Source organism: Zootermopsis nevadensis, unplaced genomic scaffold (genome assembly GCF_977971745.1).
Source record: "Zootermopsis nevadensis isolate Lab colony 2312 unplaced genomic scaffold, Znev_1.0 Znev_ptg000057l, whole genome shotgun sequence".
Classification (NCBI taxonomy): Eukaryota; Metazoa; Arthropoda; class Insecta; order Blattodea; family Termopsidae; genus Zootermopsis; species Zootermopsis nevadensis.
In genome coordinates, this window is record NW_028259188.1 from 359,504 (window position 1) to 371,464 (window position 11,961).

At 39.5% G+C, this 11,961-nt stretch overlaps 2 protein-coding genes across 2 annotated transcripts in view; both read right to left on the bottom strand.

The window, feature by feature from the left end:
* Positions 1 to 8,186, bottom strand: part of tutl (immunoglobulin superfamily member turtle) — a 171,210-nt gene extending 163,024 nt beyond the window's left edge. The window contains exon 1 of the mRNA XM_087361314.1: positions 6,250 to 8,186. The gene's annotated coding sequence lies outside the window, so the exon portion shown is untranslated. The remainder of the gene's footprint in view (positions 1 to 6,249) is intronic.
* Positions 8,187 to 8,339: 153 nt separating this feature from the next.
* Positions 8,340 to 9,933, bottom strand: RpL40 (ribosomal protein L40). Its single transcript, XM_022074577.2, has 3 exons — positions 9,854 to 9,933; positions 9,440 to 9,639; positions 8,340 to 8,671 (listed from the first exon to the last, which is right to left on the bottom strand). The coding sequence occupies exons 2-3, from the start codon at positions 9,627 to 9,629 to the stop codon at positions 8,475 to 8,477; spliced, it is 387 nt and encodes a 128-aa protein (XP_021930269.1). The 5' UTR covers positions 9,630 to 9,639; positions 9,854 to 9,933; the 3' UTR covers positions 8,340 to 8,474.
* Between the last annotated feature and the right edge of the window lie 2,028 nt (positions 9,934 to 11,961).

The window sequence follows — 11,961 nt, forward strand, 5'->3', positions numbered from 1 at the left end:
GAAAAAGATAATGCTCTAATTGTAAATCGAACATATAGATAGAAAAGAGCATCATTTTAATATATTTTAAATATTTTAAATATTAAATGTTAATTGTAATAATAATATTTCAATATTTTAATATTTTAATATTTAATAAAATATTTTATTGTGATTAGACGGTTAAAATTAAACAATTATAAAAAATGTGAAAGCATGTTTGTAAAAATAATAAATTTATCTTCGGCTTCTGACTTTGGGGGTACAGATTCTTTTTAACAGCAGCCCACAATAATCTACGACCCTCGCGTCCGAAAAAGTAAAACTTACGTAGAATCATTTGGTTTTGGGTTGGGTTTTTTTTTTCCCAGACTCTGAGCGGAGGCCAGAATTAATGTGCGATGACGTCACGACGGCCACAAGACAAATGACAGTCGTCGTTTTCTGGACCATTTGTCATAAGACATGTCTTCTTCCTCTTTGACAGAACAATTCGGAGAGATTACTTTTTATAGCTTTCGGAGGGGCCTGTTACGTTAATACAGAACGAGGACACGCGAAATAGGTCTGTATCCGAGTCCGAGATGTATCCTAAAACGAACGGAAATCGGTTGTCGCCGGAAGCCTAATAAAGCAGGAAGGTAACTCACAGGGCTACCAACACAAAACTGAAACATCGAACACCAAAACAAATGAAATTACACGAAATTACGTCGCATAACCGATTCATGACAGAGCACAGGATGAATTAAAAATACGTACTAAATTTTGGTGGGGAAACCGTGAAGAGACTACGTCGCTTGCAAGACCCAGTCCTAAATAGGAAGAATATTACTCTTTTGAGTACACTGACATTCCAAAGGCGTTCCCACTGACGTAAAAACAACATGGCCGACGTTCAAGGACCCTCAAGGTCTGTCGCTGAAGCGTGCGAAGAGCGCCGACTGTGTGGCTACTCAACTAGCTCAAGGTTCCGTAAAGTACGTAAAATTTCGAGCGTTCATTAAGCAATCGATTTAATTGGTCCCTTGTCACGTATCCTCAAACACGTAGCCGTGGACAAGAATCGATTAACCAGACGAGATCGATCTGTCGATCTGTTTGGCGCAGGAGAATCGATAAACGTATTTCTAAAACAATTCTCGCGAGTTACGTAACAGACAATGAGACGTCAGGCAGTGTTCAACAATGGACACGCTTTGACATAGATTGTTAAAAGACAATTGACTGGCGGGAGCAGGTTACAACATCACGTGACCTGCGTGGAGTCAGAGCGAAATCGTGTGTTTATTAATCCAAGATAAATTGAGTGAATTGCAAACATCAATAAATATTTTAATATTTGTTGCACGAAATTTCGATAGCCTTTATATACGTATAAGCGACGTGTTACTTATTCGTTGAAAGTCAATAAATACAAAGACTGTGACCTAACCTAAAAGTCAACGGGTTCATCCGATGTAAACAGAATCTGTACTTACGAAACGTCTTCACAAAAAAAATTAATATCCTGTGATTTCTTCACAGTAGCAGGTAACGATAACGAAGTGACGTTAGCGCACAGACACTTACCGGCACACTAATCAATGATCCAAATGGATGCTAATATCTGCAATATGAAAAAATGTTTTTCTGGCGTTGCGAAAACTTCCTTCTTTTCTCTGCTGCATTCAATTACTTTACTTTGTCAACAAATATTTGGGCTCATTACTGTCCCGTTATACCGCATTATACAGGGTGTTCAAAAAGATGCACGAACATTAAATTAATGAAATAATGTCATTTTAATAAATTTAACCACACGTTAGCAACGGCGTCATGGCAAAAGACATTGTGGTGCCATCTGTTAACTGCAGATCACACTAGGTTACCACGCAAACACAACGCACGGACATCCATAACAATTCGATATTCTGTGTTACGATTCGTTTCCATCTTTTTGGGGAACCCTGTATTTACACGCAATAGCTTCATTCTTGACAAAAAATACTCACAAAAGGCAACGACGAGTGTGTTTGTCCGTGACCGACCTCGGTAACGGAACAACCCCGAGGTTTAGTACCGACAGCTAAAGGTTGGTAACACTGCGAACCGCCCTGATCAATACAGCTGTCGACCACCGAGGGGCTCCGCCAGCAAACACAGCGCGAGACCGTGTTTCTCCTACTTGGTGCAATTTAGCCAAAGAAGGTGAAAACATTCAGACGTGTTTCTGAAACACGCGAACCAGTCGATTCGTTCGCCGTCGTGCGCGGTTGCCAGACTTGGCTTCTTCTCTTATACGAACGACGCGTGCCGACGTGTTCAAAAGCGTCCGCCACCACCGGCCCATGCCCTGAGCCAGTTCAGTCCAAGCCGTGACCAATTTTAATATTATTCTCCTACCTACATCTGAGTCTGGTTTTCCCAATCGAAACTTTTAACGCATTTCTCGTCTTCCTGTCACTCAACATCTCTTGGGTCCAAATATTCCTATCAGCACCTGCTCTCAGACAAACTTAGTGTTTTAGTAGGATCTGAGGTTCTCAAGGAGTTTGGGTCCGAAGATGGCTGTCCAAGTTTCAAACCCACACAAAACAACAGGTAAAATTAGTTTTGCGTGTAATTTTTACGATTTGATCTGATAGCAGCCCGAATACAACAGATTCTGATCTGCTCATAATTTCCTCGTGAGCACATTTTTAAATAACTAGTAGCCAATTTCAAAACAAATCTTGAGAGCAAATGTTTGGAGACCGGACAGTCTGTTGTTATGACCGTTGCCATGGCAACGCCGTTGAAGGACTTTGGGCCTTACAACAACTCAAACGTAAAATTAAAAAAAAAAACTTAATCGCCAGTTCCATCAGCTGTAACATTGTTCCCGTGCGGTCACAATACCACCTGCAACCCCCCCCCCCCCCCTCACAACATCGATGACACTTAACACCCGAGTCTGAAGTTAATTTTCAATTTGTGGCCGTACCTCGCCTTCTCATTACGTCGAATTTCATTTTGCAGCCCAATTAGACCAACAGGGGGGGGGGGGGAGAAAATTAACATTCAGCCTCAAGTACTGCAGATGTAGGAACCCTTCTGGCCAATCAGATGGCTCCATTGCTCGGGACGGGGGCTGACCGCGTAATAAATTCTTTTAAGTCTCAATGGGATAAGAGATTACTTTCGTCAAAACCTAAGATTCACAAACGCCCCCAATTGGATATTACACCTTGTTTTTTAAGATCAATTTTAATAATATCATCTAGTTTTTGTCTTGTCTGATGATCACGTGAAGAAAATAATAAAAAATGGAGCAAATGTTTTTTTCTGGGAGTCTGAGCACTGCGGAATAAAATAGACAAAAGTGGATTCAGGAAATAAAAATATTTCTGATGTTCACGCCATCTGCATCGCCGCACGGGAACTCGCGTTAAGAGTCGATGGATCTGCGCATCACGTGATCGACTCACGGCGAAGTTTCTTTACAGAATATGCTTTCACGCGCATGCGTCAGGCACTGAATTATTCCCTTGTGACAACCGACTCTGGCATTGTTTAGATCACCTTCGGAGCTGTTGATTTTCTTAGTTACCACTGATCTATAAAGTGGTAATTGTTTAGTCTCGTAAGCTGATAGCCAGGGCGCATGCGCTGCCATCTGACGTCAGAGTTCAAAGTCCGAGGCTAAGACGGTTGCTGGGACGCGATGTCGTTCAGGGACCAGAGACTTCCGGGCTCATGGGGTTACATAAACCTCCGCTTGGAGTAGTGACGTCGCCTGAGGTGCTTCGTGAATTATTTAAATACGCTGCATCACATAATATCGTTTAACGTTACGTTAGACATGAAAATGATGAAAAATAATGAGAAAAGAAGCTATGATAGCAATTGCCAGGGCAGTATTCCAGAATTTGCCCTCAGGAAAACCAGCGTCCCCAAGGAGAGATTCCAAATCGCGATCCAACCGAGAGATTCAGACGGAATTGAGAGGTCGTTTTGCCGACTGAGCCGACGTCACACAGGACCTGTTTTACGACACACGCGAGACGTAAACCTCAAGATAATGACGTCACGTCAGCATCGTGTTCTTCGCGTTGGAAGCGTCTGTTTCTAGAGCCCAGAGTTTGCTCCCGAGCGATTCAGACGAAGCGTTTGTCCTTTCCATAGCAACAGAACCGACGCGCCGCCATATTTATGATGTGTTAAGATTTTATTTGTTCCCCGAGATCCACATTAATATCTGTACTGGCCTTCAAAGTGGCGAATTTCAAACAGGATTCCTCATCAAAATTCTATAAGCATTTCTCGTTTCCCCGCCAACATCCTAGCAACATGTCCAGCCCATCGCAGAATCCTCCATTTGTCTGTCCTAACCTAAACAGACGATCTGCATAATTCGCTGAGGCTGTCCTAGTGATATATATTTTATAACTAATAAACTTCACGCAAATTCAGCCATTACATTTCCTAATTCTTTTCAATCGATCAAGAATCGCCTGCTCTTATGTAATCCGTACGCCCACTCCTGCATCGATTAATTCCTCAATCAATCCAACCATCCATCTAGACCAGTGTCGCGCGACCTTTCTACACTCGAGGCACACTAAATATCGTGGCCACACACAAACCCCATTTTGCATATCGGGGGGAGGGGAGGTTTATCGCAATGATTGGCCGCGACGACTTCTTATAAATCGACGTCAACCGAAAAATGTTTTAAATATTTTAAATGTTAATTATTGTAATATTTTAATATTTAATAAGAATTTATTGTGATCAGACGGACAAGATTTAAATAATAATATGTTTTAATTCATGTTAATAATTACCCATCTTTATTATTATTGTCACTTATTTTAATTATATTCATTATTTGAAATAAATTAAAATATATTTCCCACCGTTTGATCCAAAATTTATTAACACTTAAACTTAAACATACTTATTCATATTTTTACTCTAGACGACCATTCTGTCTAACCTGCAGGCCAAATACACGGAGGAAAATAAATCCTACGAAGTACGTTTTTCCTTTCATTTATATGTGAAAGCTCTCGCCAGCCATTGTTAAATTCTTTTATAAATCGACACGCGAGTTACGTTGCTAAGCAACGAGCTATATTAGTTTGCTGTGTATTGATGGGTAGCCTACCGGGTCAGGCCCGGCCTTACTCTCTCATGTACGTAGCGGTTAACACAGCGGTCTCGTCGTGTATCGACTCGCAGTTGAGGAAACGAAGGTTTATTTTAGGACGCATTAGAGAACATTCAGATAATCCGACCTTTTCCTATAGAAAAAATAAATCAGCATGAAAGTTAACCAACGCATTACATAAGAAAGTGCAAAGCAAATACATTGACGGCATAAAAATTGAGACAGCGAGCTACAAAATATTGCCACTGGGAGATAATGTTTGTAGTACGGACAGTACATCCTTCCTTATCTGCTACACAGTCACGCCTCTTTGAAACTCTTTGACTTTTACTTCCAAAGGATATCGAGAACACAGATTCGCCCCGACTACAGCACTTAATTTTACATGGTAAATCCACAATGACTTCTAAGTCTCTTTTAGTTATGCAATCCCGCACAACCTTCATATAGTCTTACTTGAAAACATCTGCCTTCATTCATTTTTTCCTGCACCCTGTGCCTTTTGCCATGCCCTCACTCCTGAATGTGACTGTAATCAATTACGATGTTTTTACAAAAGCTGCACACATTGAAACCAGCAACTGGCTCTTAGTCCGTTAATACACAGCAAAATACTTCGTGGTTGAACGAAGACAAGCATAAGGAACTTTAAAGGTTATGTGGGACTGAAAAACATGAAAAATTTCAAGGCACTTAACACCCACCTTGTTAATACATGTACATACAACGCCTTGCTTACTTAGAACTACAAAATCTATCACTACACACTGAAACACAATCATCTCACCTTCTCAGTTTACTCCATCTTATTTACCTTGTCAATTTCCTCGGATACCACACGAAGTATCGAGCGCATAAACCGAATGTTTTCACTTCCTATCACCACACAGTGCCAAGGCAAACAGGCCTAATATATCATAATGGAACTGTTTACAGCTCTACACTGAATTACAAAGACAAACCTACGGAAAAGTTAGCAAACTTAATCTCGTAGTACTATTTCTGTATAACTGTTTAATCCAGAACGTTTTTATAAGAGAATATGTTCCACAGGTATTTCATTGCAGATCCAGGACAATAACATTAGAAGGAGAACACTACATAAGAACTTCAGTTTGTGTTCAATAAATACTTACAGTGATGCAGTTGAAAATATAATTCTTCAGAAAAAGTTCACAAATCTAACACTCACGTATACACTGAACAAAGAACAGAAAATATATATCCACAATTTGACTTCAAAATAAAAATGGGCGCTAACGCCATATTGACAGGTTGTCCACCACATGGAGCATGAATTTCTTTTCCAAACAGGATACCCAACATTATAGACAAGAATTTACCACCAGAATAACATATTAAAATTACGTAGCAATTCTGGCAAATGCAGAAGACTTTTCAAAATTAAAATGAATGAACTATAACAATAAATTATACAAAATGTTCCGAACACCTTGAATATCAATATAAATAAACGTGTTTGTGTTGGTAAATGTAAAATAAAATGATGTTCACAATTGCATCCTTTCGTGCACTGGTAATTCTTTGCCTGTTCACTAATAACTCTGCTTCCACTAAATGCTTAAAACCATAATTATATATTTATATAGGTATAATGAAAAAATACAATTATAATGAATAACCACTGCAACTGCGAAAGTATGCAAATTTATTTCGTAGAAGGAACAAACACAACTGAAAAGCAAGTCATTAAACTAATGTCTGTTGACATCTCGTAGGTGCCTTTTCTGAAAAGAAAAAAACCTTCCGGAACTTTGCACTAACATCACATATCTGCATTCAATCAGCAATATTCACAAATGAAACAAATGGACCAAAAATCAAAGTGACTTACTACGAAGACGAAAAACAAAACAGATATTCGTGTGTTAACACTTACCCGAAACAGCATCATTTCATAGATTATACAAGACCTTTCATTTTTCTAGACATAAAGGCCTTAAAAATTTGTACTCCTCCCCCAGTATTGTCAGGGTGATTAAGTCGAGAAGAATGAGATGGGTTGGGCATGTAGCGCGCATGGATCGGACAAGAGTTGTGCAGTGGGTATTGGTCAGGAAGCCTGAGGGAAGAGACCCCTGGGGAGACCTAGACGTAGATGGGAGGATAATGTCAGGCGGGATCTATGGGAGATAGGAGTTGAAGAAGACTGGATTTCGTTGGAGGGCTTTAGTTAGTTCGGTGATGAACATTCGAGTTCCCTAAGCCATCTGGTTGGTTGGGTCCACTATTTGGGAAGCCTGAGGGGAAGAGACCTCTGGGGAGACCTAGACGTAGATGGGAGGATAATCTCAGGCGGGATCTATGGGAGATAGGAGTTGAAGAAGACTGGATTTCGTTGGACAGCTTTAGTTAGTTCGGTGATGAACATTCGAGTTCCCTAAGCCATCTGGTTGGTTGGGTCCACTATTTGGGAAGCCTGAGGGGAAGAGACCTCTGGGGAGACCTAGACGTAGATGGGAGGATAATCTCAGGCGGGATCTATGGGAGATAGGAGTCGAAGGAGACTGGATTTTGTTGGCCCAGGACAGGGTCCGGTGGAGGGCTTTGGTTAGTTCGGTGATGAACCTTCGGGATCCGTAAGCCATCTGGTTGGTTGGGTCCACTATTTGGAAAGCCTGAGGGGAAGAGACCTCTGGGGAGACCTAGACGTAGATGGAAGGATAATCTCAGGCGGGATCTATGGGAGATAGGAGTTGAAGAAGACTGGATTTCGTTGGAGGGCTTTAGTTAGTTCGGTGATGAACATTCGAGTTCCCTAAGCCATCTGGTTGGTTGGGTCCACTATTTGGGAAGCCTGAGGGGAAGAGACCTCTGGGGAGACCTAGACGTAGATGGGAGGATAATCTCAGGCGGGATCTATGGGAGATAGGAGTCGAAGGAGACTGGATTTTGTTGGCCCAGGACAGGGTCCGGTGGAGGGCTTTGGTTAGTTCGGTGATGAACCTTCGGGATCCGTAAGGCATCTAGTTAGTTAGTAAGAAAGACATCAAGGTAATGCGTTTGAATGGGTGGCCACACAATGCCATAGATGTTTCTGTTCGCCCACGATTTCATTTACCTTAAAGAATGCTACATACTGACACGTGAAGACCCCAATATATTCTATACTACAGTGCTCCGATCTCACAAATTCACATTGCTTTATTTGCATGGATTACTGGGCTAATGGTGACATGCATATGTGGAGGAAAAGAACTTGACATTATAGAACCAGACTTTAATTAAATCCAAGAGTACACAACATTTCGAAAGCAAAAGCAAAACTAAACTCCACCTTCCTCTCTCCTGACCTGATCAGCGTACAGCTTGGATTGTGGCAGACGTGCGCTACCTCAGTCTACTTCAACTTCTTTTTGGGGCGAATGTTGTTTGTGTGGCCACACTTCTTCTTGCGGCAGTTTGTAGCCCTCGGATGAAGCCGGGCATAACACTTGCGGCATATCATCTTGTCGCAGTTGTACTTTTGAGCCAAGATACGGAGTGTTGGCTCGATCACGCCGCCACGAAGACGCAGAACCAGGTGGAGTGTGGACTCTGTCAGCAAGTGAAAGCATTCAGTTACGTAACCTCACAGATCGATAAAAGCAATTTCACGTACGTTTACATGTCGGCAATCACCACATTTCTTTTTAAACTTTGCCCCAAACACTTTCTTGTTCTACTTAATTACGCAAAACCCCAACTCTAAAAACACCTGTATCTTCCAATAAAGATTACCACATGCTTTTTACCTACTGAATGTCTACTTCTTCAATGAACGAATTTTTCTGGTTCATCTGATTTTCTTACACCATACATTATGACACATAAGGACTTTGGAGGGCCCAAAAAAAAATATTAAAAAGATGGATTTAACTCCATGCAGCATTGATTCTTGAGAAGCTAACAGCCACTCAGCTAGTCAACTTATAAACTGCCCTTTACGGAATACACAAATTCATTTTTTTTAAATTTCAATGGCTTCTTCTATTCTCACGCAACAATCTAATACATGTGAGTCATCAGTAATGTTTTTCCACCTCATGCTCAACTATTAACAAAATTACCAAAGCAGCTGACATGTTTTCTAAACAGAATTTTATTTATCATACTTAATTAATGGCACAAAATCTAGTCATTCCACCACAGTTCAATGAAAGCTAATTTGGTTATCTGTTTCTAGTATTTACATGAGGGCGTAATGTAATTTACACTTAAATATTGCTGAAGATAAATGGTTTTAAAAGCACAGTATTTCAGTACTGACCAGAACAAAATGCACACTGACAGCTGATTACCAAGTAAAACGTGAAACTGGCTCACCCTTCTGAATATTATAATCCGACAACGTGCGACCATCTTCTAATTGCTTCCCAGCAAAGATCAATCGCTGTTGGTCCGGTGGGATACCTTCTTTATCTTGAATCTTAGCCTTGACATTTTCTATGGTATCCGACGCCTCAACTTCGAGGGTTATAGTTTTACCCGTTAGGGTTTTTACGAAAATTTGCATTCCGGCTTATCTGAAACAGAATTGGCAAATGAAACGAAATAAAACCTTGTGAGACATCGAAATATGTTCAAAATCATACACCAGTCAGTAAATTAACTCTGTGATAATTAAGTAAAATAAAATGTTAAAACAGCAGAAGCAACTCAGATAATGAAGATGCAATGCACAGGAAACTTTCATTAACATCAGGACTGCATATAACCAAAAACAATCCCTTAACTCACATTATACACAACGTGTTATCCAAAATGCCTTCCGGAAGAGGACTACGCTACTTCCATCTGGTGTTAGAAATTGTAAACTGCACATGATAAAAAAACAAATGTACAACTCAGTGCTATTGGCTGGCTAATCTTCAGTTTTGCCAACTATGGATCTCAAACGGATACGAAGAGCAGCAATGAGAATGGTTAAAACGTAGCCTAATTGTTGTGTAAAATAAACATAATTGGAATTCCACAATTTGTTCATCGTGAAATAACCTTACTCTTCTTTTAAATTTATGTGCGTAGTCTACCTGCCAAACCTCATCCATGTCAGCATTTGGTCACATTCTCAGTACTGCCAACTGCATTGACCATTCGTAAGTATTTTCGGAGTGCAAAAAATAAAATAATAATAATTTAGTGGACATCATTCTGTGTTACACATTTCCTAATCTATTGTATCGATCTTAATTTTTGGATCTGCCTTGGTCATCTTTCATTCAAAACCTTTGGGAGTATCACTTTGCATATTCTTAAAATGTATCCAAAACATTTTGATCTGTTTTATTACCCTGCCTTCCAAGGCTTTAATTTTCAAATTATTGGTTTTTTTAAATTTCTTGCACTCTCCCATTATTAGTATAAAACAGTTTTTCAAATCTGGATTTTCAAGTCAACTTGGATCACCATAAAAGTAAAACTATTTTCAATTGCCCATGTTGGTTTAGAATACCAAACAAGTACAAACATTTCATCTGTCAAACCAATGTCAAATAATGGTTACAGACAGTTTAGTGTGGGATACCTGCAACGAAACATATGTTTGATCGTTAATGTTTGTTCACCAACAATAAAATGTAAAAAATATGAAAAAGTTTCCAGATATTAAAAATCACATTCACAAAATTACTACCTTCACACAACAAAATTTCCAGAACAATGCCAATTTATAAAATGCAACTGAGGGACAAATAAAAAATATGTAGTAGAGAAACCATGGAATAGAAATTCCTCAAATCAGAATACAAGTACAATATTTTGAGGCTCTCAAACATCTGTGCAACAACTCAATGAAAGCCATTGATAATAACACAGAAATAAAATACTAACAACAGTTAACAAGAGTAGGATCTAGTCTTTGGATGCAACCATGTTGTACAAAAGAAAATGGACCCTACAAAGGAAGAAATTGATTTGAAACCAAACTATGAATCTAATTACTTACTGAAGTCCATTTAGGTAAACATTTTATCTGATCAATTCCCTGTTCTGAATAGGTCTCAAGATTAGAATTTTGCCATTGCTTTTCAATTCTGCTGCAGAATGAAACATGAATGGTCCATGAAAACAGTGAGATTAAACTGTACACTCACATAAATGAACATCTCTTTTAAATGCCAACAAACTGCCTGGAAGTAATATTATAATGTCACATCACCAGATAAATAAATAACTAAAACATCCTAAAAAATGTGAAAGCCTTCACATATTTTGTAAACGAAAATTAGAATCACATCAAATGAAGAAATTAAGAGGAAATTTTAAATTTTGAAAATGCTCGCTACTATTCACTTCAGAATCTTTTCCCATTTCCCCGCCTAAAAACCGAACGTCGTGGTCAACTCATTAGCACTCCTGCTTCATACTCATGAGGTCCTGGGTTCAAATCTCGGCCCAGAGACCAGCTATCCTGACTGGGGTTTTTCATGGTTTTCCTCAGTCCTTCCAGGCAAACGCCAGGATGCTACCTTAAATAAAGCCACGACCACTTCCTTCCACATCCTTTCCAATTCACCATCACCCTGTCACTCGATGCTGTATAGTCTGAGCTACTGAAAAAATCGTCGTTAAATAAACCACAAACAAACGAACCCAACTAAAAATGTAAAACGTAAATAGAAATATTTTAACTTTCATTTTTATTGGTGTAAAACATGGTATTCATCTTAAAGGAAGAATATACGTGAGAGGTACATAATGACGGGGTGCTGAGAAAATGATTTGGACGTACAAGGGAAGAATTAACAAGACAGGTACAGAGAGGACGATAATATTAAAACAGACATTAAAAATATATGCTGTGGGTCAGAATATCATTTAGTGGCGGGCTCTTGTAAGTACAGAAA

What these genes read in the sequence shown, in the direction of transcription:
- RpL40 (XM_022074577.2), bottom strand. Translation starts at nt 9,629, where the DNA reads ATGCAAATTTTCGTAAAAACCCTAACGGGTAAAACTATAACCCTCGAA. An exon ending in GGATTATAATATTCAGAAGG is followed by an intron (nt 8,672 to 9,439) that starts GTGAGCCAGTTT and finishes ACTTGCTGACAG; the next exon opens with AGTCCACACTCCACCTGGTT.